The 16,006-nt window shown below is 42.8% G+C and overlaps 1 protein-coding gene across 1 annotated transcript in view; it reads right to left on the bottom strand.

Moving 5' to 3' along the window:
- Positions 1-10,889: 10,889 nt before the first annotated feature.
- The window catches only part of DOCK8 (dedicator of cytokinesis 8), a 94,676-nt gene continuing 89,559 nt past the window's right edge, over positions 10,890-16,006 (bottom strand). The window contains exons 46-48 of the mRNA XM_075727029.1: positions 14,911-15,017; positions 13,887-14,054; positions 10,890-13,239 (exon numbers count right to left, since the gene is read on the bottom strand). Of these exons, the coding sequence (XP_075583144.1) occupies positions 13,176-13,239; positions 13,887-14,054; positions 14,911-15,017 (339 nt within the window). The 3' untranslated portion in view covers positions 10,890-13,175. The remainder of the gene's footprint in view (positions 13,240-13,886; positions 14,055-14,910; positions 15,018-16,006) is intronic.

Here is a 16,006-nt window from a genome sequence, read left to right as displayed (position 1 = left end):
GAGATCAAATCACAGAGTATTTTTGTAAGTAAAGCTGCTATGATGTTGATATAAACCATCTCTCAAACCACTAAGCTCTTGTAAAAAAAAAAAAAAAAGATGCTTTTATACATTTTAATTCAAGAGCACATATTTTTAGAAATATTTGTCATCCAAATCTGTAGCCAGACCCTGCAGATCTTTAAGATGCTAACAATTATTAATCCTGACTATGCTAACTTTCCATCCAGAGGCTATTTTTTATGGCTGAGTTACCAACCCTAGAAAAAATGGGGGACTGATGAAAGAAATAGTTGAGACAACAGTGAGCACCACTTACCATTATTTATATTAACAACCAGAAAGAAAGTATACTCAGGCCAGCAAACAACTCCTTAGCATCAGCTTATTCATCCGAATAGTTGGGTCAGGACCATGTTGTACCAGAAACTGTACAAACACAGAATGAAAGCACTCCAGTCTATGGCAATGAACAGAGCAAGCAGATAGGGCTCTTTCCACTTCTCCCACTTAATCCTTTCTTTCAGGAGTTGCCAACTCTTGACAGTTTAAACAAGTGAAATTAAATAAAGAAGTCAATTGTTGCGTTACCTGCATAAGAGTGACAGGAAAAGACTTTTAGCATGGTCATGCAGTAGATGAGGCTTTTTTCTTTGATGGTGCAATTAAAACCACCAGGTCTTTGTTCACCCTTGAGCTCCTTGGGGCTTGTCTGGCACTGCAAAGAGCTTGCAAAGTGCACTAACCGGGAGCCTGGGGATCTGCCAAATGGGGTAGGGGGGAGATACAAAGAAGCTGAAATGAGGGCCAGTGAGCACCTGCTGCTCTGCTCCGTCTGCCCTGGCCTCCCAGGCACATGCACAAGTGGGAGTTTGGGAGAAGGGATGTAGACCCTCCATAGACTCCCTGTAAAGCACCAAAGAGAGAAACTTGCTTCAGTCTAAACTAACCCAGGCAAAATCTCAAGGAGATGGGGATGAGGATGTGAGTGTGCTCCTACCCCTCTGCAGGTGGGAGCGGTGAGGAGCGGGGTGCTGCTCCCCAGCTGGGCATGCACTGACTGGGGCACTGCCACTGGCCGTGTCACCCTCGGAGATGCCTGTGCAGCCCTCACCGTCCACCCAGGCTGGTGGGAGTGAGTGAGTTTGCCTTGCTTCGACCAAGCACCAGCGAGAAGCACAGGCAGGGAATAGGTGCTTTTACAGGGCTTTTCCAGCTCCCTGGGTGTTTTTCATTTGGGGTCTGCTCTGACAGGTAGGAAGGCTGGACATACCATTAACATTTAGGAAAAAAAAAGACAAACCACTGCCCCAATCCCACCTATTTCCTTCAAAAGCCAGATGCCCCATGTCTGTGAGTGGCATGTCCAGAAGTAGAAGTAATACTTGAAGAGAGAGAACACATTGTATTTTCCCATGATCTCGATCTGGTCCAGATATGTGTATGCTTTGGCAGAGTTTTCTGTGAGATTTTAGGTTGCACACAATACAGATAAAGCCTATGCACACATAGTGCATATGTTAAAAACAAGAAGGACTTAAGAGAAATCATCCTGCCCAATGTAATTTCCAGTGCATTGAGCAGGGGCTCCAGCAGAATGAGTTCCAGTGGACTCTCAGGCCCCATCCCTCTGGGTTTTAACACCATGCCTGAAACCTGGTTTGAACATTTTGAACACTTTTTGCACAATGCCCCCCTCTCCTGCCTTTCCTCAGCATGCCCAAAATCTGAGATGCTACCAGCCCCACAAGGCTCACAGCCCCAGGGAAGCCCCTGAAGCCACAGCAAACTTCACTTTGAAACCTGGTTGAACATCCCACACAGCTTACTCAGGAGCCATGGGGCTGCTAGAGCTTGAGGGTCACACCAGCAGCCTTGGAGGCTGGAAGTGCGCCTGAGTGCAGGTGGTCTGGGGGCTAAACTTAGAGGCAGGTTGCACCAACGCTACTCCTAGCTACAGACCTGTACCCGGTTTGCAAGTGTGGAAAGGAGGGGGATCAGACATCCCCTCTGCTGCTGTATTTGGCAGGAATCCTTTGCTTAGCTGGAGCCATACAAGAGCACAAGATTCATAGAATCCTTTAGGTTGGAAAAGGCCTTTAAGATCATCCAGTCCAACCATTAACCTAACATTATTACCAAGTCCAGCACTAAACCAATTAAGGGTAGAGTAGCAATTTCATGTTTCCTGGCTTGGTGGCTGGATTATTTATAATGACAGTAAAAACTAGGAATCATTAAGATTGGAAAGGACCTCTAAGATCATCAGTCCAGTCATCAACCCAACACCACCATGCCCACTAAACCATGTCCCAAAGTGCCACGTCTACCTGCTTTTTGAACACTTCCAGGGATGGTGACTCCACCACCTCTCTGGGCAGCCTGTTCCAATGCTTGACTACCCTTTCCGTGAAGTAATTTTTCCTAATATCCAATCTAAATGTCCCCTGATGCAGCATGAGCCCATTTCCTCTTGTCCTATTGCTAACTATGTGGGAGAAGAGACCAACACCCACCTCACTACAACCTCCTTTCAGGTAGTTGTAGAAAGCAATAAGGTCTCCCCTCAGCCTCCTCTTCTCCAGGCTAAACAACCCCAGTTCCCTCAGCCGCTCCTCATAAGGCCTGTGCTCCAGACCCTTCACCAACTTTCTTGCCCTTCTCTGGGCACGCTCCAGCACCTCAATGTCCTTTTTGTATTGAGGGGCCCAAAACTGGACACAGTATTCCAGGTGCGGCCTGGAAGAAGCCAGGCGTATCTTAGATGAGTTGCCTTAGGTCTTCTTCTAACTGGGATGGGCACCTATGGCTCCACAGCAAGCAGTTCCTCAGCAGGACAGTGGGTGGAAAAGGCTGAGGCTAACTCACTTTTTGCACAATGCCCCCCTCTCCTGCCTTTCCTCAGCATGCCCAAAATCTGAGATGCTACCAGCCCCACAAGGCTCACAGCCCCAGGGAAGCCCCTGATGAAGCCACAGCAAACTTCACCTGATTTGTTGGGATAGTGGAAACTATCTGCCCTGTAAACAAAACAATCCTACTAAAATTTTACAAACAGAATAATTCTGGTTTTGCCAAAACAAAACAGAAAGTTAAAACACTCTTTCCATAGGAAATGGCAATGCTTTCCTGTGCCTTATTTTGTCCCTTCTAGAAATATCACTTAGCTGAAAAAAAACCCTGTATTTTTACCGAGAAGAAGCTTTGGCTTGCAGGAACCAGTGTTCACAGCACCTGCCTAAGCCTGGCCAAAGCGCTACAACCACCCCACCCCCCCAGTTCCTCCCTGCCTTTGTGGGGTCTCACACAGAGAGGGGCTGAAAGGGGGCAGGGCTGCGCTCCATTCAGGGGCCTGGGGTGCACTTCTGCATGTGAAGGACACTTTGAAGTGCTGATCACTGCCAAGCAGCTGCCGTTGCCAAAGCTGTGTAGCAACCTAAGGAATTAAGTAAAACCCAATTTTAAAAGCACTGGACCTTTGCTGCCCTGAATATTCTGCAAACCAGTGAAAAGCAGGGGTAACACCGTTGCACTGGGGTGAATGACCCCACACAGTGGGCATGGCAGCTGAAAGTCAGATTAACCCTCTCCGCTGGCAAGGCTGTAAAACCCCAGCTTTTTATCTCTGTGTGTCTACTATTTCGACTTGCTTTCAGGGAAGCAGCAGTTTCAGTAGGTGTACACACTGTCGCACTTTTCTCAGCACAGCACAGCACTAGCAAATCACGCTGCATGGCTTGTTTCTGAGCTCCCTCTGCAAAGGAGAGGTGTTACACAAACACAGAAGAAGGCAGAGGATTTTTTCTGCCCTGGTTCAGGACTCACATCAGTGGCAGCTTGGAAATAGTACCACATTCTTGCCTGTCAGTCCAAAGTGAAATGAAATGATGCAGCGTGCAGCTGAGTTTCCATCATCTGAGATGGAGGGTACTGTTGCTGTTTGCCACACATTGTCCTGGATCTCACCATTAGGCCTATGGATATTTGAGGCACAAGAGTGTTCTTGATTTGTGCATGAATGCACAGGAATGCAACTCCAGAAATCATTTACTAGATGAAATGTAGCACTTGCCTTTCCCCTTATCTTTAAAGGAGCAGTGTCAAAATACTATACTCCCCAAGGTTCGACCAGCTCTAAAAAGACAGAGGAAAAGTTGCCATAGCTTCACCTTCTAGATTTTGTCTACCTTTTATTACTGAAATATTTTAAAGAAAGCTTAGTCTCAGCAAAAAGCTTTACTTGGACTTGAAGTCTGTCATGAGTTGTCTGAGAGATTAATGTAAGAATTACCTTAATGGGTATGTGCATACATCAACTGGGGTCTAGAAGTACATGGGGGAATCATGCTAAAACCTAAAATTGTCACCAAAGGTCTATTCAGACACCTGTGCTAGGGGAGATGAGCAGTTCCACATGGTAGCTCATGAGAAGCGCAGTTGGCTTGGATGAATTCACAGGATATCTGTCTCACATGCCAGGGCAGGCAGAAAACATTTCACAGCACCCCGACGGCAAACTTGAGACCCATAGTAAAAGACAAAAGCAACAACTATAGGAAGAAAGCAGGAGATAAAAAGCTTTGGCAATTTCTTGCTGGAGCAAGGAATTTGTTAAATGAACACTCAAAGTTGGACTCAGTTGGTGTGATCCTAAATTTGCGCATGTTCACCCCAGGCAATGGCAGAATCAGGAAATTAATGACCCCAGTATTAATTTCTCTGATGTGTACTCCTCGGAGGAATTCCTCCCTCATCACAGATTTTGACTCTGCAGCAGGAGATGGATAGGACCTGAGGGACACTTCGAAGGACCCCTACATTTTACATATGAGACATTTGGAGTTTTCTTTCTATCTTTGTACACTGCAAATTCTCAAATTAAAATGTGCTCTGCACCAGAATTGTGCTAGCAAGGACCGCTCTTATGCACAGACAGATTTATTTTCTTTGTAAAAATGATGATTTGATTTCTGTGATGATGATTTGATTTCATCAAATTCATTAGTCAATTGTCCTCTTAAGAATGGGGTTTCTCAACCTTCATCCTAGTTTCAAATTCAAAAGGGGATTTTAACTTAGAGGCATGGTGCCTTTTTTAAAAAAAAATTGATTAGGATATGGAGGGCCTTGACTGTAAAAGTGCACGCAAAAATTCCTTATGTACTTGGGCATTTTGTTGAGAAGGGTGGTCAAGCTCTCTTCTGTTTTTCTCACCTGCTGACCAACTTGGCAAATAAGGGGCATCTGATGGTTGTTTAGTGACAACTCTGAACACTAAAGGTCTCACCTTGACCAGTGATCAAGCTGAAGAAGAGAACAGGTTCTTCATCCCTGTTTCCTAGACATCAGTGCTGAAGCTGCTTTGGCAGAGACTGGGAAAAGTTTTAGCTGTTCTTGAAATGCATGTCTTGCTGATTAATCTGTGGTTTATAACACTGGAGGTGGGTGTAGATTTTCTCTTGTAACTCACACAGATTCTTCATCCTGAAGCATCATATACTGGCTGCTGCGCGGGTAGGAAACTGGATGAGGTGAACGGTATGCCAGGTCTAATCATGCTACATTTATGTTTCAACAAACTCATGACTACCAATGGAAGTCTTCAGCCTTCAGATGTACCTCCTGACCACGCAACCTGGCACAGACAGTAAGTATGGATTCCTCCATAAACTAAGCTGCCCTATTGCTTTATTTTTGCTAGCCAGAGGCTTCATCTGGGATCCGGCAGTTGTATAGGCACAGGTACCCTCTTGCTGTTTCAGACCACCCTGGAACATATGAAGAGTCCCTGTTTTTAATGCATAGTGTGCAATTCTCCTCTCTGGATGCAGGGAGTGCATGTTGGTATTTTACTGATGCAGAGCGCTGCTGAGGATTCAAGAAAAATGCATTGATCCCAAAAGCATTTCTTGGGTTTGGGCAGTTTTCTGCCCTCCTTCCAGCAGTGGTGTTGAGCAGCTCCCTTGGTGCACGTGCTGGCGTGTCCCAGCTCTTCTGCGCAGTCCCTGCAGTGCTCTCCTGCAGCCAAGCCTGCAGAGCTGTGAGCCACACCGACACCTTCGTGGCCGCTCCCTCCTACACTGGACTGTCCTACTCAACCCACGTGTAGGTTCACAGCGGTCAAATACAGGGATCTTGGGCAGGGGGTGAGTTACAGCAGCATTGCGGAGAGCAGGGACGGGAACTGTTTGAAAGCGAACCGCTGAAGTTAAACAGAGGATTAAACAAGCTCCAGTTTTGCAACCATGAAAACTGTGTATTAAATGCTTTTCCTTACCAGGCTGTGAGAATGATCAGCAGGGAAGGAAGGCTTAGCTGGCCTTTCTAGGAGGATTGCCTCTGTCAGTGAAACACTCTGAGTGCCGGGATGGCAGCTGGTGCCACAAGGTCAGCGGCCTGGTGATGGTGCCTGGCTTGTGAACAGTATTCCAGCAACTGTGAAGCCACTGGTGGGTGCCTTTGGGTGCATTCTGTGTTGGTTAGTAATAGAGAAGATTGACAGTGAACCAAAACTAGCAGAAATAATAGGACATTCTGCCTTTGCCCTCTGCTTTCTCAAACTATGCCTGTCTATGACTGTATTTCCAAGCTGAATAATTTCCTTCTGCGGCATCGCTTTTGTGCATAGGCCATGGAAACAGTGGTCACTCTTGGCACCCGTTACTGCAGGAGGTGTGTGGGGCTGTGCTGCTGCTCCCAGCTGGCTTGGATCCCGTACTGGAAGTAACAATCCTGACACTTAGTCTGCCTCCTTCAAAGGAATGATGGGAAAGCACAGTGTGCCTTTTGTTTGTTGCTTTTGCAGTTCCCCAGTTCTTGATGGAAACTAGCAAAATCCAGGCAGTCAGCATTAAAACCAAAAAGCCCCACCCCCAAAATCCCCCCAAAACCTAAGAATATTTTTATTAGAAAAATTAGAGTTTCCCTATTATTATTATTATTATTATTATTATTATTATTATTATTATTATTATTATTATTATTATTATTATTAAATCTTTTGTGATTACTTTTTGCCTGACAGCTTCCATTAAAGCACAGCACCCCTTGGTTTGGTGCTGAGTGCTCTGCGTGTTCTAGAAAGTGAGATGCATTTGGCACTTTAACCTGCCCTTAATTCCATTTCCATGGTACTACTCCCTTTGTTCCCCACAGTGTGTTTGGTTTTTAATCTTTTGCTCTCTGATTGCTAATTTATTTCTTTATGGATGGATTTCTTTCACTCAGCTGCAGCCTTTGTCCTAGGCTGCAGCAGGCCTTGGGGGAAATTGGGTTTCTCCACAACCTCAGCTGAGCAACCCTTTCTACATAGTCACAGAAGACTGGTTTTATTTTCTTTAACCTGCCACAAATTACAAGAGTTTTGTTCTTCCTAATTTAATCCATGGCTGAATTCTGTTACATAAGCCAACCTCTTTGAAATCTTTTAGACTCTGTTGATTTAATAGTATTGTCCCAATGTTAAAAGCTGGCAGCATGAAGTTACAGCAAAAGCAGCATCCTTCCAGGCTGCTGAGACATCTCCAACCTCTGAGGGCAAGCACTGTCAGCCTAATTTTTGTAAATTTTCCCTTCCCTTCCCTTCCCTTCCCTTCCCTTCCCTTCCCTTCCCTTCCCTTCCCTTCCCTTCCCTTCCCTTCCCTTCCCTTCCCTTCCCTTCCCTTCCCTTCCCTTCCCTTCCCTTCCCTTCCCTTCCCTTCCCTTCCCTTCCCTTCCCTTCCCTTCCCTTCCCTTCCCTTCCCTTCCCTTCCCTTCCCTTCCCTTCCCTTCCCTTCCCTTCCCTTCCCTTCCCTTCCCTTCCCTTCCCTTCCCTTCCCTTCCCTTCCCTTCCCTTCCCTTCCCTTCCCTTCCCTTCCCTTCCCTTCCCTTCCCTTCCCTTCCCTTCCCTTCCCTTCCCTTCCCTTCCCTTCTTCCCCCCCTCCAAAAAATGCCACCCCAAGGGTTTAGGTTTGAGCCCAGGATTTTATGCCTTAACTCAAGAAGGAACACACTCCTTTGGGAACACTTCCAACCTTCCTTTGATACCTGAGAAGGGATTTTTCATTTCTCTTGAAGCTGAGATGCAAACAAAGGAAAGGATATGGTTTTGTGCCTACTTCCTTTCTTCACTGTTTATAAAGTCCAGAAACACGTGTTTACTTGAGGTTTTAAGATAGCTTTCTGGCACTTCCAAGTTCTAGATGTATCAGCAATGCTAAGCTTGCTTTTTTTTGTTTTTTCATGCAGCTCTCCTTGAAATTTTTACAGACGTTCACATTTGGGAAAGTCAGAAATGTGTGGCAGGAAATCTTCCCTTCCAGTTGTTTTACAGGTGTTTGTTAAATAGCGCAGTACATAGTCCTGCCATCCGGCCAAAATACCTTGCCCCTTTGGTTATTAGAGTTTAAGTTTGTAATTTGGATTTCACCAGTCCTAGTAGGCATCTAATACATGTTTAGAAATATTCCATGAATAGAGGCAGATGGGGAAAAACCTTATTCCTGTAAAAAGAAATAGTTCTATAAGAAGTACTAGATCCACAGATAGATAGAAACATAAAATCAATTTCATAGCATAGGAAAAAAGTGATCTAATGATTTAGAGCATTTGCATTTAGGTATCTTTTCATTCTGTACATGTGGCATTTAAACAAGCACATACCAATTTTTCCTCTCACAACTGTTTCCACTGAGAAGGTATCTAGCTTATAAATAGCACATCTGTGTAGTAATTGGGACTAAATGCACCTTAGCTCTGGACACCAGAGCATATGCTGTGTAAATTCATGAAGGGAATTAAAAAAAAAAAGTAGTAGTATTCAACTTTGCATTTTTTTTCCCAAAGGAAAATTTTGTTTCGAAGGGTGCAAAGCAGCAGATTGCTTAGAGCAGACAAGCAGAACAAAATGTTACAACTTTCAAGGCTGTCTAAACTAATCCTAGAAAAACTACTATTGAGGCCTTTGGGTTTTTAGTTTTTTTGTTTTGATCAGCTAAACATTTAGTTTGATGTTTTCAGGATTTTTTACTAAGCAATATTGAGTGACTACACTCTTTGCAAAAAACTTCATCACATTAGTTTTTTAATTCTTGAACACTTGGAAAACAGTCAGCTTTTGAATAAAAATGCTTCATTTAAACCAATCCCTCACTGAGAACATAAGGAGTCACAGAAACGTATTCAATTCACTATGTCAAACACTCAATCAATGCCAGATTTTACTGTTACCTTCCCAAACAGTAATTGAGCTCTACTGTGAGTGTGCATTGCCTTTATTTATGTGATCAAAAAGGACTTTTTCCACAGGGACCCCTTCTCCTTTTAGTGCACTGCTTAGCCTGGAGCATTACCCAACCTGAGATGACTTATCAAGACCTGTTGACAATTTTTTGATCACTCTGTTTAAAGAGTTTAAAAGATGTTTAAAACATAGTCAGCTGAACTACTCCCCAAGTTACCCCACTCCCAAATCCAGCACTAATGGCAACACCCTATGAACACTCCTTGTATGTGTGTCTGTCTACCGGAAGGCAGCAGCACTATAGTGCAGTAGAACACAGTAAAACACTGTTATGTATGTGCTTCATTTTCAAAGCACTGCTTTGAGAGATTATAACACCTTAAAGAGTCCTACCTGGCTCTATGTCAGACTGTCTGCTACTCTTTAATTACCCTTTCTGAAATATTTGAGATGATGATACTTCAAACAGAGAAAAAGGAAAACAAACAAAAAAACTGTTTGCTTTCATTTTTCTAAGTCTTCACACCGGTGGGAAACCTAATGAGGAAGCATTCAGCTTCCAGGTCGTGTAACCCAGACCTGCCAGTTGTAAGTGACAACACTGCATTTCTCTTTACCCGGCACAAGTGTGGCTACAGCTACTCACAGCCATGCCTGTGCAGTCCATCACCTGCTGAAGCCTTGAACATGTGATTTTTTTTTCATGCAGTATGAAAGGTGTGCTCCCTTTATGGCTGCTCTTCTGCAAACCAGGAGGTCTAGCGTTAGGACTGCTCATGTAGGATCAGTAGTGCTGACCAAAACCATCCACCTTGACTGTTCAAATGTGTTCAAAAAATGCTGACAGGTTAATTTTTACTTCTGGGCATTATTGTTGGTCTTCTCACAGCCGGCATGGATTCCTTATATATGTGTGCTGCCTGCACGCTGACAGGCGTGTGAGTGTGTGCTCACACCTGATTTGGATCGGCTGTGCTCTGCTGGGTGACGGGGCTGTGTACAGACTCAACGCTGCTGGTCACAGCCTGCCGCTGCGCAGTACAGCGCGACGGGGCATAGCTGGGGTGGTGAACAGAGAGATGCTTGTGCCAGAGGATTCCAGCCCCCAAAACAGCACCATGCTCCTTAAAGCCAGTGCTAGCTGATGGTAAATGCAAGGAGTGAGTGAGCTATGGTGAACTCCCAGCTGAGACACCTGTGGGAATCTCTGGACTAGGATGGGTGTAGGTCTGTGCCTCACTTGCTCGTTCCACTGAGAGCCTCAGTAGTTTAGCCCTGGACCTAACTAGTGTGGACGCACAGAATTCTCCCTAGTCTTGAATCACCCGGGTGGTGTGTCATTCAAGAATCAGGCATGTTTCTGCTCTACACCTACACACTGGAAGAAAGGAGGGCATTACTGTCCCTGAGCTTCCCACTGACATTTTTCACAGACACTGAATGAAAAAAGTTAGGAAGCAAGTTGCTGCCTGTTAGCCCTGCAACAGACACAATTTATCCTAAAGACAGACTGACACCTCCCCTGCCCAAATCTTTCTATCTTCTGCTGAGTGATGCTTCTACAAGGAAAGGTTGTTCCTACAGAAATGTTCTCTCCAGCTGGATTCTATTGAGGTATAATGTGCAATACAAAGGCACTCGTGAACGTGCTGTGAAACAGTCACTTTATTGCAAAACAAATATAAGGTAGAAAATTAACATTTCACATAGTTCAACTCTTGAAACAAATATATAAACCACGTTTCATTTGTAGAAGGGACAAACCATGTTTCATTTGTAGAAGGGACAACATGAGCTACAAACTGAGGGCAAGACTGGCCAACTGTTTGAGGGGTGCTCAGCTTGTAAAATGTGAGTGAAGAGTCCTTCAGTATTTATATTATCCTAAGTATTGTTTCAGTTCAAGGACCAGACAACATGAAACACTTCATTACTTTTACCTAGTATATAGTACACCTGTAGGGTTTTTTTGTTTACCTGAGGTTTCCATTCTTTAGGCTGTAAAGGTTAAGTATCTTGTAAACAATGAGGTTGGATTATGGGGTTGATGGATGACAGTATTCTGACCTTCCTCCCAAACAGGCTGTTAAAAACAACAGATAAGGGGCTAGGTTCTGATAGGCAGAGATCTCCTAGCTTCAAAGCTTTGGGAAATTAATCAACTTTTCAACTTAGAACTGTTTCAAAGCAACTTGAATATAGAGAAGCCACTCCATGGAGGCATCTTTTGCTTTGAGTTTTTCATACCATTTGCTTACGTACTTTGGATGTGTTCACTTCAAAATCGTAGAGGACTTACTCCTCATTATTGCATTTAACAATACTATGAAGGAGGAGGGAAATGCTTTCTTACACTCCAAGTGCTGTGTGAGTACAGGGTTCATTTCACCTATTTCCAATTCTCATCTTATTTGACCATCCCTGTGAATCTTCTACATAGTACATTCAAAATCTGACTCGTTCAGATGTCAACTAAGTGCTGGGAAAACTCCTACTGTCAAATAGCAAGGCTGCAGATGACGATAAAAAGTAAAAATGTTTCCACTAAAAGCAGCAGCCTCAATCTCCCTTATACTTTTGGAGCAAGGAGGCTTTGCATTTAGAAACACGTGGCATCAGTTCACTGTAATTTTCTAAAATGAAGTACAAAGGAAAAAATTAATTCCACCATTTAATTTAATTTTAACATTAAATTCTGTGTTTGGGCAAATAGGATCAGTTACTTTAATCAGCATTAAACTATAATTTCCAAAACCCTGAAAAGGTGGAGGGAAGGAAGTAATATTGAGGGACGCTTTCATGGATCTTTGTTTCAAAATACAAATATTACATGGCAAGCATGGCCACAATACAAATTGTGGCTCTGCCATTGCCTCACTAACTGAGTTCCAAAGTCCTAATCTCTCTCTGCCAGTGTCCTCATCTGCAAAACTCTAATAATATTTCCTTACTTCAGAGAAGTGCTGTAAAGATTATTTAGTAAAATGTTTGCTCAGGGTTCAGAAAAGACTAAGCATTAGGTATTGTAAATTATGTGCTAATTTCACTTAAGCTGCAGTAAAGCCTGCGTGAAGTGCTTTATAGGAAATCCTCACTGTGTGCTTCTGTAGTTACTTTTGGATAAGGTTATCTACATAAGAGCATTGTATAGTAAAAGAATCACTCATAGCTTAGCGTCTTCTTTTAAATGATTACTTGTTAGCTCTGCTAAAAATGACACTTATTATTAAGAAATCCAACAGCATGTCAAGTAGTAGTCACTACACTTAGAAAAAATTTATAAGATCTGTAAGAATTATTTATTGCTACTTCTTGCTTTGCAAACTTTGGTTGAGAAAATTTGTACAGAACTCTCCTTGCAGTTAAGGACCAAGATAGAAACTGGCGACAGAAACAGATTGAGGAAATTATTCTTTCCTACAGCTCCAGATCAGCAAACACTGATCAAGGGACAATGTCCCTCCTCATTACGACAGCATTTAAGCATGTGATTAATTTGCAGAATGTGTTCCATTGCTATAAGTGCATGGATAAATGCTGTCTTGGAAAAGGACCATAAATAGACATAATTTGTCAGCGTCCCTTAGACACGTTATTTGGATTCACTTAACACCTCAACCAAACCACACAGAGTTCTGTGTCTGTTAGCTAGTAGTGACTGACTTCAAGCCACTGACCACCTTAATGGTCCACCCCTCTGTATTATACGATTATTTTACAATATATGCAAAAGTATCTAAAAAGTATCCCCTTCTTTCCCAAGTCCTCATGAGATGTGGTTGATTAGGAGTCATCCCCCAGTTTTCATTCAGTGATCTTGTGCAAATGCTTTTCTGCATGCTGTCAAGAAAGTGCATAGGCTGTCTTGTGAGAGATTTCTATTTCATAGATGTTGAATACCCCATCACTTCTGGCTTGCAGCATGAAGCTCTTCCTTGGCCAAAGCAGCGAGTCCTTAAGTGCTTTGTGAAGACGTCTGGGCTTCATATTTCCTAAAACTGTGGTTACGAAAAGATTCCCTGCAATGAAATGGATCCATAAATAAAGATGGCAAATGAAAAAGAACCCAAGAAATACCTCCCTTGTGAAAAGGAGCAGCTGACAAATCATCAGCTGAAACATGTTATGTGTTGGCAGGTCAGAGTCATATTCCTTCTTCCGCTCCCACCTCACCCTGGACACAGAGGCTTTGTGAAGTAGTGTATATTCATAAGTAAAGAACAGAAGTTAAGACTCTTCTGTCTCAGTCATGGGACTAAACCAGATTATGTTATCTGGGAGTGAAAGGATCACCCTTACTTCACGCTGGATAACACCACATGGTGCTATGTGTTCAAAACACATACGTGCTCTACCTCCTTTGTGGCTTCAAATGTTGAAGAAAAGGGAAGATGTTTCCAGTATCTTTTCATTAGGGTGAGGGGGAAGTCTTCTCTAATGATGCATTAAAATGACATAAATCTCCTACTCCAGGAATGAGCTGCTTGAGAAACACAGTTAATACTACATTCAGCTCCAGTGGAAGTCAGCAGGCTTCTTTAATCAAGTATGAAGTGGGCAATGTATATTATGGCCTGTTTTTATCTGCTAGAAAAACTGCCTTTCTTCCTTGCAAAAATGGCATCTTTTTGTATAGCTACAACAGATAAACCTGCCCTAACTGTACCTTGTGCTATGGACTTTCACTACCGGTTTGTACAGTTCTGGGATCTTCCTCTCAATCATGGGCCTCAAGTTCTCCTTCAGCTTCCCGTAGTTCTTTCTGAGCTCTAGCTGATACTCCCGCTGATCAGCAGTAATAAGGCGCTTGTTTTTCTCCACTGCTTCACCACACCTAGGCAAAAGGAAAGAAAAAAAGTCATGACACCTATTTCTGTTAAGCTCATTAACTTTGTGTTAGATAATCTGAATGGCCAAGGATCCAGCTCCTCTGGGCTAGGCATTCCTCTGATAATTTGTCAAGTCCAAAATGATAATGAACTAATAAGAAACTCTGTCTTTTCCAAGTACACAAATTGAGGTGATATTTTTAAGACAGCAGAAATGCATGAGGGAGGTAATAAAAAACAAATGTAATGACTGCAGAATACTGAGCTACCTGCCTACTTACTGTCAACAGATGCAGTGACAATAGCAGAAAGTACAGGCTGTATCTTCTGCGTAAGGCTCATTTTTATTTAACTTAAACTTATCCTTCAGCAGTTATGCTTTGTTTGGACTAAGGAGATGAATATCTTGCTATGTGAGTATGCTTGTTAAGATTTACAAGCATATCTAAAGCAAAGGCCTTGTGTATCTACCAATACCATTGTGCCTGCTTGACAGATAGGGACAAATGTTTTCTTACGAACCACTTCCTACAAAAAAATGTCATTTTATTAAAAATAAAATGAAGGCAATAGTCTGAAATTATTCCTGTAAAATGTCAAAAGATTAAAAAAAAAGGAAGATCTTAATTTGTACATAATTAGTTTTAAGTGTTAAAATTTGCTCCCATTTGGGATGCAAAGCCTACCAAAGCATTGACCGTGAAGCAGAGATAGCAAGTCTGGACGAAGTGTCTAAAGCTTGAGATGCCAGGATTCATGACAGTAACTTGCACAATTAATTACAGAGTCATATTATCGTTGCATTATTACGATTATTGGCTTTATTGATGCAATTCAGCATTTCAATTTTGTTTTACTGACCTCATTATAAACTCTTTGAAGCACAACCTCAGCTTGTTGTGATGTCGATAAAGTTTGGGGTCTGCTGGAATTTCAGCCAGGAACACTTGCGCTACCTCTAGCGGTCCCTTATAGGAATAACACAGGAAAATGTCAAAAACACCTTAGACTGAAAACAGACCACACGTTTGGTTAAGCTGTTTGTTATTTCATGAGCGGAATTGTGAAAGAAAACTATGTAGTCACCATAACAGGATGGTTTTTTGCTCTTCCTCCCCACGATTTTTCCTTTGGCAAGCAGAGGTTTTGCCCATCATATTTTATACCACCCCGTTTTTATTTCTTCTCCAGCCCGACAAAAAAGGGAACAAATTCTACTCAGCAGAGTAGCATAGCTCTACTGCCAAACCTGATTACATGAGAGAAATACAGCTCCTATGTGTGGCATTACAAGACCCCAAGGGAGTTAAATAAGCTCTGCACAGAAAAGGACCATTCTTTCCAAAGCTTACAACAATGTGTTACTTCAGACTAGAGGGTTTGGTTGACGAAGAATCTGGAGAAACTGAGAGTATTTAGGCTTTCAGCAAAGAAACCAAGCTCTGTGAAATTGTGGATAATGCCAAGTTTTCTCTCAGCTATGTCTTCATTCTTTCATTTAATTTTTTTTAATTGCCTTTTTTTGTTAGCAGGCATATTTATGTTATAATTATTGCATCTCAACTTTCTTTTGGGGCACTCAGGTCTTGACTTCATGTATTTTCTGTGAAACTGTGAGTTTGTGGTGGTCCCACAGCAGAATTGTTATTATTATTCCCATTCCCCAAGGATACACCTGGAGCGAACAAAATGGCTGAGATGGCTAGTGTGCTAGAAGTGGAAAATGCTTGGATGCATTCACAAGGTTTCTGTGAGTTTCTGCAACTACAATCAAGACAGCACTTCCATGAGCACTTCCACCAAAAGCATACCTAATGAATAGTATATGTCGACTAAATATCAAGGGATGAAGTTTAAATGTGCATTGTGACTAAATGTGTCTGACTAGATGCACTACTTCCAGCTCAAGAGCAAAAAAGAAAGCACAGTGAGAAAAGTATGCAGAAACCCTTCATCT

The sequence above is a fragment of the Pelecanus crispus genome, chromosome Z (genome assembly GCF_030463565.1).
Source record: "Pelecanus crispus isolate bPelCri1 chromosome Z, bPelCri1.pri, whole genome shotgun sequence".
Lineage (NCBI taxonomy): Eukaryota > Metazoa > Chordata > Aves > Pelecaniformes > Pelecanidae > Pelecanus > Pelecanus crispus.
Note: the sequence above shows the minus strand (reverse complement) of the source record. Positions and strands in the feature narration are given on the sequence as shown.